At 42.3% G+C, this 20917-nt stretch overlaps 1 protein-coding gene across 2 annotated transcripts in view; it reads right to left on the bottom strand.

The window, feature by feature from the left end:
* The window catches only part of LOC126483789 (E3 ubiquitin-protein ligase AMFR-like), a 335711-nt gene extending 316098 nt beyond the window's left edge, over nt 1-19613 (bottom strand). The window contains exon 1 of one of the 2 annotated variants that reach the window (XM_050106949.1): nt 19254-19613. In XM_050106949.1, coding sequence (XP_049962906.1) covers nt 19254-19523 — 270 coding nt within the window. In that variant the 5' untranslated portion in view covers nt 19524-19613. The remainder of the gene's footprint in view (nt 1-19253) is intronic. The other variant, XM_050106950.1, reaches the window with a different exon arrangement.
* Between the last annotated feature and the right edge of the window lie 1304 nt (nt 19614-20917).

The raw sequence follows: 20917 nt of genomic DNA, 5'->3' as shown, positions 1-20917 counted from the left end.
TACGTTAAATATTTGACGTTGAGCATGTCAGCCGTTAGACAGGCAACATGAAACTGGTACGGGTGTCACGAGGGCAAGAAACTTACAGGGTAAGAGTCGTTAACTGTTCGCATCCACTCAAAAATATGCATAAGCCATCACTTCCTAGCAGCCAGCCATAATTATTTACACGGGTACAAATCAGACTTTGGTTCTGTCACGTCTGCTATATTAACAAAGACGTTACTGGGTAACCTCAGTCCAATAAGCTTAGAAATCTCACCAGAAAGATGCGCCACCAGTACTTTTCTCGTTTTGAAACCGGTATTCGCCTCTAATGATCCTGTTTACGACAAAACGTTAAACATCAGGTCGGCAAAACTTTCAGCAGCACGCTTCGTTCCTTACGTCCGCCACACTCTTTCAGCAAAGCCGATCTGGTGTTACTAGTCTTCACAACAGGCAAGTCACAAATTGGCATACGATTAAGGTAAAATCGCTGCAACAAATCGGCACTTGTAATCACGATCAGACATAGTGAACTGAACCGCTTAAAATGCGTAGTCAGACATTTTCGTACACCGCCGAGCTCAACACGCCAGCCGAGGTCGTAAACGCACGTTTTTGCGCTCCAGCTCGACCCGGGGGTAAGTCGGTTCGTGTCCTGTTGGTGGAAAAGATTTCCACTGCCGGTATTTGGCTGGCAAGGGGAGGAGGGGTGGTGACGTCAAGTTCCTGATCACCAAACTTTGCACCGATGTCCTGTTTTAAAGACCAAACCTCTCCCACAGTGTCTCATGAAGTGATGGCATATGACAATGTCTACGGTAATCCGTTCTTCGGATAGTGAGGTTAAGCTTGGCGGCCCTCTTGGTGCCGTTCGCTAGGAGTAGGCTATGTGCCGGCACCGGGTTTCACCCTCTCCCATCTCATCCATCATCATCGTCATCATGTCGGTGTGCTGAAAATGAACGTGATTAAAAAGATATGATGGAATCGAAGATTGACATAGAATTCATAGTTTAAAACGCTGGATCGCTGTAACCCTCACTGTAATCATGTCATACTTCATAAAAACTTATTCCTGATAACCGATGAAAGTAATACAAACAAAACAGCTAACTTCAGTATCTGTGTGAATTCTGTAGAGTTGTATGGCTTTGTAAATCTAGAATTTGTCGGCTATATTGTCTCACATTAGTATTTAACTTTGAAATTAGTGGTGAAAAAGTTCGGCAAGGCGATGAAAATGTCGCTCAGATGCTAGAAGTAACAAAGTTAACTATTTATTCGTTCCATGTTAACCAAATAATTCCCCAATTCGTTACAAGTACCTGGTTTACAAAAAAACTATTGTCCGCTGTTGCATTTCCACTACGGTACGGGTAACTGAATCAACCTGAAGACCAAAACGGTACCAAAAATTGAACTCATCAGAGCGCAATAGCCATCAGCAACTCTCTCATCGTCAGTTTTTCACACTTAGCTAAGCCACTTTTTCGTTGTCGCTTCTGTCCGTGTGGACAAATCACCAGCCCGCCGCTGATGGGCAGCAGATGCACGACGAAAGTGTGTCACAACTTTTCACTTTCCTTCTAAACTAACCTTAATCAGGTAGCGACTGTAGTTTCTGGGTGCTCCACAGTATGGCATACCAGGTGTACCGGTATGAAATGAGCGTTGAGATACAAATGTGTCGATAGGGAACATTTGTTGTGAACGAGCCTTAATTTTGTTTGTTTGGTTGGTTGGTATGACATCTGTCAAAGATATTTAGTATACATCAAGTCATGGAACAAAAATCATCATATGTTTTCATCGTGTTAACGATGTCGAATTTTGTACCAGAAAGTGACGATTTGTGGAAAGCATTAATTTTTTGTTTTCATTTGAAAAAAGTCCTGCAGAGTCGCATCGAATGCTTGTCGCGGCATATAGTGATCATCCTCTATTAGAAGCGACATGCAAAAGATAGTTTCAACGGTTCAGAAATAATGATTTTGATGTAAGAAATGAAGAACGTGGAAGACCACCAAAAAAGTTCGAAGACGCCGAATTGCAAGCAATATTTGATGAAGATGATACTTTGAGTCAGAAGCAAATGGCAGCAATGCTAAATGTTGCACAACAAACTATTTCTGACCGCTTGAAAGCTATGGGAAAGATCCAAAAGTGTGGAAAATGGGTGCCACATGAATTGAATGAAAGACAGATGGAAAACCGAAAAACCATTTGTCAAATTTTGCTTCAAAGACATGAAAGAAAATCAATTTTGCATAGAATTGTTACTGGCGATGAAAAATGGATTTATTTTAAGAATCCTAAACGGGAAAAATCATGGGAAACAATTCTCTGTGTTTGGTGGGATCAGAAAGGTATGGTGTAGCATGAGCTTCTAAAACCCGGTGAAACTGAATACTAATCGCTACAGACAACAAATGATCAATATGAACTATGCACTGATCAAAAAAAAGATCAGAATGGGCCAGAAGACATGGCAAAGTAATTTTTTTACATGACAATGCACCTGCACACAAAGCAAAACTGGTTCAGGACACAATCAAAACACTTGGCTGGGAGCTGCTACCCCACCCGCCGTATTCACCAGACTTGGCCCCTTCCGACTACCATTTGTTTTCATCAATGGGACGCGCATTGGCTGAGGAACACTTCGATTCCTACGAAGAAGTCGAAAATTGGGTGCCTGATTGGTTTGTTATTGGCGTGGAGTCCACAAAGGTGGTCAAAATGTATAGAAAGCAATGGTCAGTACTTTGAATTCAAATTTTTTACTTTTCAATTCAAAATTAGTGTTTCATTTTCACAAAAAAACGCTCATTTCATACCGGTACACCTGGTAAATCTATGCCTTTGATAAACCACACCATGTCTTGCCTCTCAACCGATGTCACCGTAACCAAGTAACTAACACCGTAAGACGTCGAAGTCGTAAGCAAACGTTAATGAAAAGCTCTAAATCAACTAAGCTTACGTAACCTCGCAAACTGCAGATGACAAACTGACTATGAGTAAAACTACTTCTCACAGTAAACGAGGCATTAACGAAAGCGGAAAGCGTTTTTATCACACAAAAAAGAGAAACAACAGCGTTGAAAACGCTCTTTCTTTTTGGTAAATTAATGACAATTTTTGGTGTAAAAACTACATGTCCTCTTCCCGGTTGGCTATCTGAGGGTAAGTTAGGAACACGCAAGTCGGTGAAGTAGTGTCCTGTTGAAAGAGCTGCAATCTGTCAGTGAGCACGCGAAATTATTATAACTCTATACAAATTAAAAATGTTTCTCCCGCGCGCTATATCGGGCTTTTATCACATTTCTTTATTTTCTTTTCTCGTGTTTTGTGAGACCATGTGAGCCCATGTGAGCCTGAGATGCCCCGTCTTAGAACAAGGAATCGTTACACACTTCGCAGGATGCCGATAAAAAAAAGTGATGGTACAAACGGGTAAGTAGAACATTAGAATGAGTCTCCCAACTGTAACAGAATGGAAAGAGTACGCTACAAGGGAGTCATTCAACTGAGATTTTATCTATTATTTGCAAGGTGCCTCAGCAGCTCAGAAACATTCTATCAGCAAAACAGACCACAATCTTATCAGAATCACAGGATAAAGTTAGGGGCGTATTGCCTCAGAAGGTTTGTTCTTGGCCGCACATGGAAACTGGTCCCAGTAACTGTTAATCAACACGCGTCTCGCTACTTCCTCTGATTATATCATCACTATCGTCCAAACCAGTTACCCGGTTCTTGCTTGATTCAACAAGCAGAAGCAAAGTCACCAACTCACTTATACGAAAACTAAATAACAACCTACCCATTCAACTACCTCGTCAGGGCTTTTGTATTCTTAGATGCGTACTAAAACACGCTTCAAGACTCACGACAATGAAGCTTACCCAGAAGATTATGACATTATACGAAAATTAAAGTTTATACCATGAATCCAACAAGTTAAAAAGGATCTCGAGAAAGTCCTGATAGGAGCGGTGGATACAGGAGACAGGAATCTGTTCAATAGAAAGGTAAAACGATTGCGTAGGACAGACAGAATGAGGTTCCGGCATCAAGCGAACTGAAGAAAAAAAATAGCCCACGGAAAAACAGTGGGAGGCATATAGAAAGTCAGGCATACGACTGTCTACATACAGTGTTATCAGAGGTCTCTTTGTACAACGTAATCCGTACCAATGACAAAATCGTGCAAACTTAGCAATATCAACGTATGTGGCTCCTTCTGTGTTGATTGTGTAACAGTTTTGATTTCTACTCTGCCTGCTATTCCCTTATTTCAAGCCAATTAATCATAAAATTTTGTCAACGTAAGATTACAGTTCTATATACATTTACTGTTAATCATTTTTCTGGGGTGAAAAGTGTCCACAGAAACCAGAGATAAACACATGAAAATGCATTTCCATACTGCTATAATAATGAGAAGGTGCGGAGTGGAGAGGAGGAAATCTTTATATATAATCACTGGTGAACAACCACGGATCTTCTACGTCAATGCAGAGCCCAAACAGCAGTACATTTACATTAAAAGTATTTGCAATTGCTAATATGGATAAACATCAGCCGTAAAATGGAATGACAACAATGAAAATTTGTGCTGGATTACCTGCAGTCGTACATCTATTGTGTATATTCCGGGTACAGGGTCGACATTTTAATTTAAAGTCGCTTGCCCGATGTCGACGGATAAACACACTATGGCAGTGTCTATGTAGCTCGGAAGTACGATGCAAAGTTCCTCGGACGTCCGCCGGCACAGGGCAAGCGACTGTACTGTAATATACACAATGGATGTACGTGTACAGTTTGTACACACATTTTAGACGAAATATGTGAAGTTTCGCTCCGACCGGAAGTCGTGCTCGGATAGCCCAATGGTACCTGACCGCTCGCGATAAACTGGAAATACGGGCTTCGAGTCCCGGTCCGGCACAACTTTCTTTGCCATTCCATTATACAGTTGAAGGTTGTCCATATTCGCAACTGCGGAAACATTTTGTGTACTTCATACCGGCTGTAGTCGCCAGTGCCTGTTCCTTAGAACGTGCATGCATGTCCGATGGAACATTGCATCATAATTCGGAATAACAGGGGCACTGCAATATCGTATTACATTTAACTCTTACCACTGCAACAAAGTTCACTTGCTTTCTCGGGCCAAAGCACTAAGATTGTGTAATCGCAAGCCTGTTGTTATAACACTTTACGAGTCACCCAACATTTCATCAGCCACGTTATGGACCTTGCTTCCAGAACTGCGCGAAGTCCCACCAGTCCATTTTCTACATCTACATACATACTCCGCAATCAACCATACGGTGCGTGGCGGAGGGTACCTCGTACACCAAGTAGCATCTTCTCTCCCTGTTCCACTCCCAAACAAAAGAGGGAAAAATGACTGCCTGTATGCATCTGTACGAGCCCATCTTTCCGCGAAATATAAGTTGGAGGCAGTAAAATTGTACTGCAGTCAACCTCAAATGCTGGTTCTCTAAATTTCCTCAGAAGCGATTCACGAAAAGAACGCCTCCTTTCCTCCAGAGACTCCCACCGGAGTTCCTGAATCATTTCCGTAACACTCGCGTGATGATCAAACCTACCAGTAACAAATCTAGCAGCCCGCCTCTGAATTGCTTCTATGTCCTCCCTCAATCCGACCTGATAGGGTTCCAAACGCTTGAACAGTACTAAAGAATAGGTCGTATTAGTGTTTTATAAGCGGTCTCCTTTACAGATGAACCACATCTTCCCAAAATTCTACCAATGAACCGAAGACGACTATCCGCCTTCCCCACAACTGCCATTACATGCTTGTCCCACTTCATTCGCTCCGCAATGTTACGCCCAAATATTTAATCGACGTGACCTTGTCAAGCGCTACACTACTAATGGAGTATTCAAACATTACGAGATTCTTTTACCTATTCATCTGCATTAATTTAAATTTATCTATATTTAGAGTTAGCTGCCATTCTTTACACCAATCGCAAATCTTGTCCAAGTCATCTTGTATCCTCCTACAGTCACTCAACGACGACACCTTCCCGTACACCACAGCAACATCAGCAAACAGCCGCACATTGCTATCCACCCCACCCAAAAGATCATTTATGTAGATAGAAAACAACAACGGACCTATCACACTTCCCTGGGGCACTCGCAGATGATACCCTCACCTCCGATGAACACTCACCATCGAGGACAACGTACTGGGTTCTATTACTTAAGAAGTCTTCGAGCCACTCACAAATTTGGGAACCAATCCCATATGCTCGTACCTTAGTTGGGAGTCTGCAGTGGGGCACCGAGTGAAACGCTTTCCGGAAGTCAAGGAATATGGCATCCGTCTGATACACTTCATCTATGGTTCGCAAAATGATATGTGAAAAAAGGGAGAGTTGCGTTTCGCAGGAGCGATGCTTTCTAAAGCCGTGCTGATGCATGGACAGCAACTTCTCTGTCTCAAGGAAATTCATTATATTCGAACTGAGAATATGTTCGAGAATCCTGCAACAAACCGATGTTACGGATATATGTGGGACTTCAGAAGGATGTGAGTGGAAAAGCATCTATATACATAAATAGCAAGCATGCGACGGTCAGCGGAGAGTATCTTGTACCACACTGCTGGTCATTCCCCTTCCTTTTGCACTCGCAGATAACGCCAGGAAAAAAGAACGACGACTATATAGTTCGGTACCAGCCCTCATTTATCTGGTCTCTGTGGTCTTCACGCGAGATGTACGTTGGTGGCAGAGGAAGCGTTTTGCAATTTGTCACAAATGCCTGTTCTCCCAAGTATCTCACAAGGGAAACCCCCCCCTTCGCACCCCTTCAGATTTAGTGGCTACAGAACCCAGTGGACAGTGTCAGAAACTGAACACAGATCAAGCATGAAAACAGGAAGAAGGTATACTGTCCTGTGGAAAAAAAAGCAAAATAGAAACACTGAAAGGTCCAAGCACAAGAAGTGTAATATGGAGCAATGTGGAAGAGCCACAGATTTTTTATTTTTATTATTTTTTTTTAATCACAGAGGGCAGGTAACACACTGACCGAACACTCTTGAGCTACCGTACCTGCTTAACCATGACACCGCGGCTCTTCCACTGCGCTCGATGTTGCACTTTTTCAGCGTGGACCGTTCAGTTTCCATATTTTTTTCGCACTGTTCAATACACCTTCTTCCTGTTTTCATGCCTGATCTGTGTTCAGTTTTTGACAGGCTCTCCATTGGGCCATCTTGCCACTAAATCTGAGAGAGCTGCGATGAGTAGTTTCCCTTGTCAGTAGTGTTCCACAAAAGAACGTCGTCTTTCCTCCATAGATTACCATCAGAGTCCACGGAGCATTTCCCGTGATACTCGAGTGTTGATCGAACCTACCGGTAACAAATTTAGCAGCACTCGTCTGAATTGCCTCGAATTTTTCCTTGATACGACGTGGTGGGAATGAACTCCATTAGTCTTACACATGCGTCCTTCTTCATAGATGACCTACACTTAACTAGAACTCCCCAATAAACCGAATTCCACCATTCGGCTTTCCTACTTGTTCCATTTTACATTTCTCTGCAACGCTGTGGCTACATCGATGCGAGTGTGTCAAATAGCAAACCAGTGATACTGTATTCGAATAATGCAGAATTGTTTTCCCTATTCATCTGCATTACTTACATTTTTCTACATTTATAGTGAGATGTCAGCCATCATTTCAAATAGAAATTCTATCATCTTGTATCATCCTGCAGTCGCTCAACAACGACCCTTTGCCGTACACACAACATGACCAGCAAACTGTCTTAGATCACTGCTTGCCCTATCCAACACATCGTTTATATATGTTGAGAACAAAAGAAGTCGATCATACGTCTTTGGGACACTAGTTTCCGGTTAGCGATACTATTTGGTACCAATTGTTTACAACCAATCTGAGAATTTCAGCTCACTTATATTTTGTACAAAACCGTTCAAAGATTTTGGTACCTGTTTAAACCACTCAATCTCCGAGGAAGCAATACAAGAGTAGCGTATCAAAGCATTAAACATTAAATGAACAACATGATGCCGCCTCCTCTATGGTGAGTATCTGATGTGCAGTATGGTGATTATCTGATGTTATAAGCCCGGAAGTGCAGCGAGTAGTTCTACATCTACACCCATACTCTGCAAAAAGCCGCAAAGGACACGACAGAGAGTACGTCCAACTGTACCGAACATTCACGTATGTAGCGCGGGAAGAATGATTGAATGATTCTGTGCGTGCTGTAATTATCCTAATCTTGTCCCCATATCCCTACGTGAGCGATATCTAGTGTATTGCTAGAGTCACCATTTAAGGCTGGTTATTGAAACTTTGTTAGCAAACTTTCTCGGGATAGTTTACGTACATCTTCAGGAGTCTTCTAGTTCAGTTTCCTCAGCATCACTAAGACACTACGTGGGTCCAACAAACCTGTAACCATCGCGCTACCGTTCTCTGTACACGGACAATATCCCCTATTAGTTGCCGGCCGCGGTAGCCAAGCGGTTCTAGGCGCTTCAGTCCGGAACCGCGCGACTGCTACGGTCGCAGGTTCGAATCCTGCCTCGGGCATGGATGTATGTGATGTCCTTAGGTTAGTTAGGTTTAAGTAGTTCTAGGGGGCTGATGACCTCAGAAGTTAAGTCCCATAGTGCTCAGAGCCATTTGAACCCTATTAGTCCTATTTGGTACAGGCCCCGCACACTTTAGCAATACTGTAGAATGGGCCGCACGGGTGATTTGTGAGAAATCTATGTAAACTGTACTTTTCAGTCCATTTCATATCCCTATAAAGTGTTACGCCCAGGTATTTGTACGAGTTGGTCGATTACAAAAGCGACTCACTGATATTATAGTCACAGGATATTATGTTTTCCCGTTTTGTGATGTGCAAAATTTTACATTTCTGAACATTTAGCGAAAGCTGCCAATCTCTGCGAAATTGAAATCTTATAAAGACCTGGTTGAATATTTATGCAGCTTCTCTCGGACAGTATTTCACTATTGATAGCCGCATCATCTGCAAAAAGCACACAAGGTCATATAACAAGGGTTGCAACACACTTCCTGGGACACACCCGACGTTACTTCTACCTCTGACGATGACTCTCCATCCAAGATAACATGCTGTGTCCTCCTACCAAAAAGTTCTCAATCCAGTCGCAAATTTCACTTGATACCCCATATGATCGTACTTTTGGCAATAAGCGTCGGTGCTGTACTGCGTCAAATGCTTTTCGGAAATCATGAAATCTATCCGACTGCCTTGATTCAAAGCTCTCAGTATGTCATGTGAGAAAAGTGCGAGTTGGGTTAAACATGATCTACGTTTTCGGAATCCAGGATGGTTGACATGCATGTCATTCTGTCCAATTCCCTGCTACCATACTTAACTTTCTACGACAGAAAAGTCTAGCATGGTCAACTCATTCTCGTGTGAGACCTAGTGAGGGCCTGCTTGAGTAAATGAGTGAAGTCGTCCTCAATCCCTTAGTTTGGTAAGGACACCACCATGCAATGCTAGGCATGGTCCTACTGAGAGTGATGTGCTCTTGCCTTCCTCCTACCGTTCAATTGGGTGACCTAGAGCTTAAACGTCGACTCCGGGACGAGTGCTACTTTGCATGTTTCGCATTAGCAAACAGCTGCCAGGGGTGGAACAAGTGCCAAGAGAGACGATAAATCCTATGACCTGCTGAGATTCGAATCCCTGACCTTTGGAATTCATCAAACCTAAAAACTTGCACTACACTGGCAATTACGCGACATTTTGGTATCATGCCTTGAGTCTAAACCTTATTGTAAGGGGGCGATCAAAAAATTTCCTTTTGAGAGCGTGTACGCAATGTAGCGCGACTCTGATGTGGATCTATAAGCACCCACATGTAGGCAAGAGATCAATGCGGCATCCGTGTCTTTCCGACATGCGTACGGTACATGCAGAAACGAACTATGGGGTCATTATTACCAAATGCGTCCAAACAGGACCAATGTGTCCTTCAGCACATTAAGTACACGATACGATCGTGTTTTGTTCACACAAAATGCAATTGTCAAGCAGGCTTAACACTATAAAATGTGCGTGTTTATCTTTTGTGACATTTTGTCAACACAAATAAGTACTTTTCAAAGAATTGTCTCTTCGTTATTTGTGTGTGCCCTTCGGCAGCCAACAAATTCTTTTCTTGGCTGCCGATGAACAAACACCGGTAGACATCCATCGGTAGACGAAAAATCTGAATGAGGCAGCATGTCAGTCGAAAACCACCGTTGTGGAATGGTGTTCCAAGTTCCGTGCTGATCGCGATTCAACACAAAACGCCAGTCGATCTGAGAGGCCAGCCACATCCACTGCGAACCAACTCAAGCGGGAAACACTCGAGCCCATAGTCCTGATTTCTCTCCATGCGATTATAATGCCTTCGACCCCTTAAAGGCCTAGACGGTTTGAAGATTCCTGTCAGACGAGGATGTGCACCAGGCAGTTACGGACTTCCAAGCAGGACATAGTGTTTCACCCAATAACCTGCTGAGTCTGAGATTATTGCCTCAGTGTTCGCGAATATTTTTCCTGGGTGGCATACCGATTCTGGACTATACGGCCTTCAAAGTGAAAGTTTTTGATCGGCCGCTTATACTTCCACTCTACATAAAAATCAGCTATCTTAAACCCTTTCTTAGACACGTATTGCCGTAATGCTGGTTGTATTCGGGATATTTGGTAGGTAGTTTTGTCGCTGTTCACCCAGCGAAAGAAAATCTTTTTCGAGTGTCCACCTGGATTGCCAATACAAATTTTATTTGCAATATTTCGAAGATGGACCTAGTCGTCATAGACACGATAATCTAAAATGTTCTCAATGCTTGGTTGGAGTCCACGCAACAAGCACACTTTAAGCCACATTCTTCAGCACATGAAGTGTGCGATTCAATCAGTTTTTTTCCACACGAAATGGAATTGTTAAGTAGGCCAAACACTGTACAATATGTATGTTCAGCTTTCCTGTCATTTCATCAACACGAATAAGTATTCGCCAAAGAATTGTCTCTCCATAATTGTCTGGCGCGGGTGTACACAGTGTACCTACAGGGTGTAGCCTATATGCAGACAAGACAAAAATTCCGAATTTCCCGGTTAAAAATACACTTTTCCCCGGTTGGAAGTATATTTTTTCCGTATTAAATGGCAATATGCTTTACCTTGGAGCCGTAAAACTTATCAATCATTTGAATAGTAAAGGATTTATACACCGGCGTAGAACTTCTAGGCATTGCGATGGGCTTTTGTCGGCCCATAGTTCATGTCCAGTGATATCGCCAGCCAATGACGGCAGATGCTCCGAGCACAAGACATGCGATGTAGTCAGCTAAAAGCAACATCACTGTTAAGCAGTGTGAACACTCAAATAGGTAAAGTTAATGGTTTAAATTAGCGTATATACGGTATAATATTGGTCGTCAAAATGTTTTGCTGGTTTTTCGGAGGGTGTGGTTAGGCAGCATCTTCAAAGCATAGCTTAAATTGCAGCAGCTGAATATTTCTGACGAGCACGATTATAAATTTCACTGCTTTGCACCGAGCATTTGGTGGGTTGCGTGTATGATCAAATATTCCGTCGCACACTTCGACTTCTTCATAGAAAATCCAATTACGTGTGAAACTGTTCAAATGTGTGTGAAATCTTATGAGACTCAACTGCTAAGGTCATCAGTCCCTAAACTTACACATTACTTAACCTAAATTATCCTAAGGACAATAACATACACACCCATGCCCGAGGGAGGACTCTAACCTCCGCCGGGACCAGCCGCACAGTCCACGACTGCAGCGGCCTAAACCGCTCGGCTAATTCCGCGCGGCGGTGTGAAACTGATCAAGAACTCTTGTTTTTCTGAAGGATAATTTTTTTTTCCAGCGGTACTGCGCAATTGTAGTCTCTGAAAGGGCCAAAATGAATACGAAAAACTAACCTTGAATGTTGGTCTTTTTTGCGTGTGTTACCTTTTATGACATATCAAACACAAATGTGGCAGTAAATTTTAAATAATGGCATAAACGCCTGACCTCTGGGCCAGAAATCTTCTAAATAGCTGGTCATCAAACTGCTAAGTTTTGAATGAGATTCAAACGCTCCGTGATTTAAGAAATTCATCGCACATTCTCAAACGTAACATAAGTTTATATTGCGTCACAGGAAATTTACTTGAAAGTAACTCTTCTCGAACCACAATTCGCAATATTTTTCGGCGACCTATTAGAAATGTCAACAGTCGCGACATCACGCTCATCGTAACCAGTTTGTTCAGAAGTTTTGCAGTCTTCGTCCTAAAGCCTTTGACACATTTTTTCCCGGCAGACGTTTGTGTATGCGCTTTGTTCTGTAGCTAAAAACGGCCCATTTTCTTTGCAACCTAAGTTTTATTTTGGTACAATCCTCTCGTTTATATATTATTTCTGCAGTATTAACATTGCAGTAGCAGGCCATAGTACAAGTCTTCGTTGGGGTATAAATTGTTACCAGTCAAAATTACAAAAATTTAACTGAGAACTAAAACAGCGAAAAATTCGAGTTTTTCACAAATTTTTCCCGGAAGAAGAAATTCACGGATTTTTTCCGGATGTCTCGCGGTGTATACACTCTGTGACTAGTAAATGATCATTTCTTTTAGTTTTCACGTTATTTTTTTAAAGATGGCATCTAAATTACTTCACATTCATCTTAGCAAACATGTAGATACGAGTTACAGACAGCGTTAGACCTGATGATAGGGCTGAAATGGGACATCGCTGCTGCTGAAATCTTCGGTTTTAGAAATTACTTACACGTGTGTGGTATGCTACGTGACAAGCACCCAACGAGAGATTCGACTGCGGGGGAGACCCGTCTGCTCAGAAGGCGAGATGTAGTTTCCAGCAGCTTCTCACTGTTTTCCAGCTTGCGATCCGGCCTGTGTCGCCGAGGCCTTGTACGGTTTCCAGCTGATTGCCAGTGACTCAGCCACCGTATTTCCAGAACGTGAGCGCCAGCACAGCAACCCGTCTTTCCGTGGCCTTGACTTCCTCCAAAACAAATCCCCAGAAAAAACAGGAAGCGATCAGGTACATTCCGGCCAATTTCCTGGAGTGTCTAAGGTCTATTAAACTGCAGCTCTGCATCTCACGGCCAACAGTTGCAGTCTTTCTAAAAGACTGCGTTCTGGAAGAAGAACGGCAGAAAAAGAAGGCAGTCCCGAAAGAAACAACACAGGATGTTTTGTAAGAGTACCAGGAAAAGTGCTATAAAAGTCAGAATAAAAGAGGATATAAAACGAAATTTGTACCGATATACCTTCAAGGTTCAGATGTGAAAGTACATTACAAGAGGTTCTGGAACTGACGACGACGACGACGACGACCACCACCACCACCACCACCACCACCTGACAGTTGAACACGACGCTGCATGTTCGTGTCAGAGTATTGGATTTCACGTCAGATGTTCTCATGTAACTCGATGTGGCAGCACCTGTGAAATGTGGCAACGACGTGAAATGTACCAGGTATTATTTCATGAATTTGTGAACCAGTTCGATAACGTTGGCTAGTGTATGCAAGATGGGGCTACACGACACACGTCTGTTGCGGGTGGTATGTCTACGGTGGATTGATTTTTCCATGACAGTTGGTTTCCAAAGAATTATGGCCTCCACGGTCACCTGACATGCCCCCCTGACTTTCCTATGGGGCCAGCTCCAAGGTAATGTGTACAAGGACAAGGCGCTATCGACGAATTATGGGAGAACATATGCCGTGCAACCCAATACTGTGGCAAGAAAATTCACGAACAAGAGGTCACATCCAGTACCTCTTGTAATATACCTTTATTTCTCAATCATGAAGGGATGTAAAGCACAAATTTGCTTCCATGTCATCTTTAACAAAAATTTTTATAACGTTTTCCCCAAAGCCCTTTACGAGTGGGACATCCGTTATTTACATACATCAATGCTCGAAAACAGTTCAGTATCAAGGACAAACAAAGTTGTACTGACAGCTGCGCGCAATAAACGAAAATCCCTTGCGCCTAACCTCCCCCCGCATATACGCCGCGAAATGACCAAGACCATGACCGTAAAAATTGAACTAATGCAGGCAAACGGAATAGAACCGCGGATGTGAAAAGGGGAGTGGAGGAGGAAAAAAAAAAAGGCTCTGAGCACTATGGGACTTAACAGCTGTGGTCATCAGTCCCCTAGAACTTAGAACTATTTAAACCTAACTAACCTAAGGACATCACACACATCCATGCCCGAGGCAGGATTCGAACCTGCGTCCGTAGCGGTCGCGTGGTTCCAGATTGCTGCGCCTGGAACCGCTCGGCCACTATTTTTTTGTAATCTCATTTTGTTCGTTATTGTTCGTGGCGGACGTCACCTGACGCCCGTTGAAGTTCGTTTTTGATCCAATCACTCTTTTTTTTTTTTTTTATTAGAGAGGGCAGCCCACCCTCTGACCGAACACGCTGAGCTACCGTGCCGGATGACACTCCGGCCGGCAGGGAGTGGCCATTGAAGATACTTACGTACAATTCTTGTTATGACAACAGTAAAACCATGAACTGCCATTTATCAAATTATTGGATGTGCGTAGGACGTGAAAACTAAATGTGCTAACTAGCGTGATAACATGGATGGGATACATATATGGTAAAAAATTGTGAAGAATCACGGAAAATCAGTTGGAAAAATAATTCCGCCATGCCGCTGCACCCATATTCACCGGGAAAGTGTATACATATTGTTGTTTACTCTGGATTCTCTGCCCACAAATGCACAAATAGCACAGAGCTGTTAATCAGGCAAGCCGATATGTGACATAAGGCGGCATCGCGGTCCTAGGGGTTATCCTCCCAGCGATACACTTTTCCAGGTCGGGACGATCTGCTTGGACTCTGCTAAACGACTTGACTGACCACCACGCTAAGCTTCCATATCAACAGCAAAATACAGTATCTTTACTACGGGACAAAGGTCGATAAACGTGGTGCTAAGAGATCACAACATGTTGTTTTAAACATCAAAACGTTCTCTGGAATCGTCTGTCCGAAAGTGCACAACAGGGGTATCTTAACGAGGTTACACGCAGAGGAGCAAGGGAGGTGGTTCTCTTTTTACTGGTTGACTGCGCATTCCCACTCTGCAGCATGGACGCAGATCTGTAATTGTTTGAACAGCTGATTCATGCTACAATATGCTATTATTAATAGTGAATGATTTATCACCTCTCGCCAAAGATAAATATATACCACAGTATACGAATATGGATATTCTTTACTGTCTCCCATTTATAATAGTTAAATTAGTCTTATGGCAACCATTTATCTGGCTGTAAATGTTACAGATAAATGCAGTATCAAATTTAAGAAGGAAATGACAGACAATCAATGCTCTAAAGGAAGAGTTGCTGTAATTAATCCTCTATATGCCATCTCCTACGACATTTTCGTTTCGATGCTGGGCAGCGGTGGAACAGCGCCATTTCAACGCTGGGCGTCAGGATTCTGACTCCATCGACCAGAGGCAAAAAATGGGGTAAAACGTGGGTAAGAGGAGTGTGGCGGTCTTGTCACCGAGTTGGCGTTGGGCAGACCTGTGGCGATTTTTGGTGCCAACGTGACATCACTGACCGACATTACACCTCATACAGGGACCGTTCTTTCGCATGTGACGATGCGTTGCACTTTGAGGCATCATCATGCCCGTTGGTGACTTCGCAGGCCGCCACGCATTTACTCCATTACAGAGGAAGGCTGTAGGCTATTTTGAGCCAAATTTCAAACTACGTCTCAATGGGAGGCAATTACGGGGTTTCAAAAAGTGATCCTTTGTGTTGCACAATGTATATATTCCTTCCTCCTCATAACCTTCTGTTCTTTGCTTATTGGTTACTTGCCTTGCCATCTGAACTTTTAGTATTCATACAACTGTTTCTCTTAAGGTGTCTAAGTTTCCTACAGGCGACATTTATCTTTTCCATAGTCATGCGTGCTTCAACAGCTTTGAATTTCTCATCTAGCCACTCCTCCTTTAGCATCTTTCACTTTCCGTCAGTCTCAAATTTTGGATGTTTGTATTCCTTTTGGCCACTTCATTTTCTGCATTTTTGTATTTACTCCTACCGTCAATCAATTGGTAACTAAGTTACGATTATTGCTTTGCTCCACTGATAAGACTATACGCTCGAACAAACTTCTTTAGAGCCGGCCGGGGCGGCAGAGCGGCTCTAGGCGCTACAGTCTGGAACTGCGCGACCGCTACGGTCGCAGGTTCGGATGCTGCCTCGGGCACGGATGTGTGTGATGTCCTTAGGTTAGTTAGGTTTAAGTAGTTCTAAGTTCTAGGGGGCTGATGACCTCGGAAGTCAAGTCCCATAGTGCTCAGAGCCATTTGAACCAAACTTCAGAAAACATAGTACCGCTACGATGGCTGCTTCAAAACTTACGATTTCTTGTAAAAATCTGCGCATCTGCTGAAGCACATACTTCTCTTGGTGTGCTCGCTCCAGCTCGCATAAATTAAAATCCGTCGAGCGTGGTACTGTTAAAACAGTCGTGCAAAATCACGTACCACACAGGTGCTTAGGCACACTTGCACCGAACGCTCGATAGTGCACACTTAGCAAACTTGCAGTTGTGTGTACATCGGCCTTGATTAAATATTGCACTTTACCAGAATCGTCTCATACGATTTTGGTTATCCTTTTACCCACGACGAGATCATTTCACATACAGGTAAAAAGAGGTTGATGTTTATGAGAAGCCCAGCTTGTGGATGCTGTCCACGAAACAAACGGGAAAAATGAATAAACAGCATAAGTAATTACACCACTGTTGCGCGTGATGGGGAACAAAAATATTTTTACTGAAAGAAATCAGATTTATTCCAGATATTCAGACGTAAAAGGTATGACCTGAATAACAGATAGAACTAAGTGCAAAGTACCAAGATTTAAAGATGCCGCCCTATTGACGCTCTTGCAGGATACTTTCATAAGTAGTGCCCAATTCATGTGGTCTACAACTGGAATGTAAGAAGACAGTTGCGAATTCAAAAGTCACACTTCCAAATTTGTATTTTAAATAGCATCTTTGCAAAACAAAGAGAAGACAGAATTATTGATCATATGGCTGGAACATAAAGGAACTTAATACTCTATTTTCTTATTCTACTATACGTTGGTCACAGTAATATAGTGTGCGTTTCACCGGAGTTACGCTATAGTGCCAGTACGAAGGAACTCTCTGCCGAACTCACCTTCACAAGCGCAGCTACCTTGTTAAACTTTCGTCAGCATTATCCAAGGCTCCTCAGCGCCGTAGGAGGCTGATGACGGCTTCAAAAGATTGCAACAACATGTCTACGGACTTATAAGCTTTATTATCTGGCACATAGGACTAGCGTAATGACCCGACCTGCATCATTATTTTAAGCTTTTCCATTTATTATGAATTCCGGAACCTTTAAATGGGACGTAGAAGTTGTTGAGTACTTATGTACTAACAGGCAACCTAACAATATCCATGGATATATAATGGAACGATCACAGTCTCATTGCCAGTCGTTGTAAAGCAGGTGCAGACTTCCTTGTCACTGATAAAATACTGGGGAAATGGTAGCAACTCTAAAGAATATTGCTTACTAAACACTTGTGCGTTCCATCCTGAGAATGCTGCTCTCAAGTGTGTGGAACCTGTAAGAAAGGGGACGAATGGGTGATACTTCAGTGTACAGACGAGGGTAACGTGAATCATCACGTTTCTGGTTCATCCACGGATGTCACGGAGATAATAAAAAAACAAAAAATGAACTGACATGCACTTGAAGATACATGCAAGCTATCCCGTAAAAAACGACCTATTATCATTGAGTATTTATTTATTCATCCACCCATCCTGGAATCTAATCGCAGTGATGTAGGATTTGTCATTGTATACAATGAAAATAAAAAGCTCAAAAATATATAATAAGAAAATATGCTTTATAAGGATATAACAGATGCTGGGCCGTTGTCTATTATTTAGGAAAACCATTGAAAACATAAATTAGAATGGCTGGGCAGATCCAACTCCATCCTCCCGAAAATGAAGGTGTGTTGACAGCTGCATTACCTCATTCGCTTGGTCCCTATTGAACAGAGTTTCAAGAACAACTAAGTAAAACTCTAGTAATATACTACAATCTTCTATGTATCGCTTCCGTAGGCATCCCGAAGATAAGATTACTACTTGCAGCCCGTGCAGAGGCGTTTAAAATCAATCAATCCTTTCTTCCCGCGCTCCCTACGTGCATGGGACAGAAAGAGACCGTATTAAGTCCTACAATGCACCGGTTGCTACCCATTTCACAGCGGATTGCTGGGTATCGATGCAGACGCGTTCTCCAAACAGTCGTTAAAAAATTACTATGTAGGGCAGTTTTCTCATAAAACGCATGTAAGTACTAATGGTAACGTGCTCTAAGTCCGTAAACTTACTTTCAATACCTCCAATCGTCGTCTTGAGAGAGAGAAAGAGAGAGAGATCATAATGGCTTTTGCCTATACAACTGAATTGCCTGTGCAATAGTTAAAAAAGAAAGGGCTTATGACAAAGTGACTTCATACAATCTTTGATTACTTGGGTATCTCTTTCGAAGCAACGTAAGTTTCGTCATCTGTTTCAGTAGTGTGTCTCTGTTTCTATATAGGTAATACCAATTGTTAAGGAAATCTATTGTTGCCCAACTTGGGCACGGTTTGGTCTTTACATGAAATTAATATTGTCGGAAATAACGTAACTGCTATCTGGCACTCTTTATACAAACATATTGTTATTGAACGCCGCTACATGTTTCAATAACTCCAGCTACTGCGTTCATGGTCAGTTTTAACAAAAAAACATACGGAGTACATTTTTCCAACACAAATTTAATACTCTTGTGGAATTTGCATAACGTGATCTGGCGCCAAACCCGTAGAGACTATAAATTTAATACATTTTCTACCAATATGGTAACGAACGTAATACAACACAACATAAATATTTGCGTTACCGCAAAGCTTATTCTCCATTTTCGTTGAAGATTCTCTATGAGTATTTCAACAGTAAGAAGGGAAATCCATCCACTCTCCTGAGCTACAGGAAAAATTAAAGGTAAACCATAGTATCAAAATAACTGGGACTAGTGCAGCAGGAACTTACCCATATGCAAAGTGGCTCTTGCACCATAAACACCACCAACTGCGTCAGGTACTGGAATAAGGTCAAGTTCGGTTCCTCCACAGTTCTTTCCACGGTGTCAGGGGGTGTTTCACCAGTCCCTTCACTTGCCAGCGTCGCATTTGCTCTCCACTTGGGATCAGATGTAACTTGCACAGCATAATACACGGAACACGACACAAGTAATAAGCTAATAAAAGTGTAAGCTCGCAAACTTGGCAGCGGTAAGCGGTCCAGCAGCACCACCGGCATTGTTAATCACACCACCCTCTTTCCGCTCGCGACACTCTTCCCACAGGCACTTCAACAGTACTGCGTTTCTTTCGTCATACAGACGCCCAAGCCGGGCGATGCTATGCCGGATTTACCCCCTCCATACAGACGCAGCGGACTCGCGCGCCATACTGCAACATAACACTATCGCTGGTGTACAGCGTCTGTCATATTCCTGATTTACCTGTGCCGTGAAATTAAAACGAGCAGATTCGCTTCGTGAATGTAAACTTTATCTTGGCACTCTTCCACAGTCCTGGTTGCTTCCAAGACATGCATCATACCAAAACTGATTAAGGTACCAAAGAAATGAATTAAACGAAAAGACAAGTGCACTGTAGCAAATATGAAACATAAACATTACGAAAAAATTAATTTTTTGTGTAGCATTTTCTTGTTCTTCTTGGAAGCAAGCTTTGATTTAGGATTAGAGGCTACTTTCCATGTACGGGCAATGATTTTAAAACAGGTACACGCACGTCAATAATTCCTTCATCCGTCTAACATACTCATTAGTCGCCGCGAGTTTTTTTTTTTTTTTTTTTAATTACATTCATATCGTTATATTGGAAGTAAATCTTAGGGCCCCTACACCTTACCTCGGTTGTCAAATTTGTGGTGACAAGTTGAGCTCAAGCATAACTACTTTAAATACTTTAAAGTTCGTCCGAAATCTCTCAAGAGCGATAATCATTATTGTATTACTAGTCGCTAATGTAATAGTTGATATTCTGTTGTTTCTTCACATGTGAGATATCAGGAGCAGCAGTCCCGACAGGCAATGGGAATTTCTCGAGGAACAATGATTATTGTATAAGAAGCCTGTACAATTTCAGGCACACTATTTCCAGCATGGTTTCCTGAATACTCTTGACACGTTTGTGAGCTTCGAAATAACATTGCTTTCTTCTTTAAACTTCTGGCCACCATGTTAAACATGTATTTCTCAGCTGGATTTCTAATACAGACTTATTATGTAACTACTATGTAAATAATAGACCTTCCCAAATGGTCTTGTAAGAAATGAATATTCACTTGATGTTATTTTTGCATTCATTTATTCACACATTGTATTCTATGAATCTCATTGTGGCGATTATATGCGGTGATAGTGGCCCTACACAGTCATGTAGATGAGTCTTCCAGGATGAGTAATATAAACAATCAGAAGCAGCAACTGTTGACTACTTATGAAAAGTAGCCTAACTGTCAAACAGTTATAACTTGTGCCAATCTACTCCCACCATAATCACTGTAGTTACTTCTAGAATTCTTGATAGGCTATATACTTGTTGGAAGAAAAACAGGTACTTTGGAAGAAGCCACTACTCATCATATATGGCTCAATTTTCAACATATTGTTCACATCTAGA

Source organism: Schistocerca serialis, chromosome 6 (assembly GCF_023864345.2).
Source record: "Schistocerca serialis cubense isolate TAMUIC-IGC-003099 chromosome 6, iqSchSeri2.2, whole genome shotgun sequence".
In the NCBI taxonomy this organism is placed as follows: domain Eukaryota; kingdom Metazoa; phylum Arthropoda; class Insecta; order Orthoptera; family Acrididae; genus Schistocerca; species Schistocerca serialis.
The sequence above is the reverse complement of the archived record's forward strand: the minus strand, read 5'-3'. Positions and strand labels throughout refer to the sequence as shown.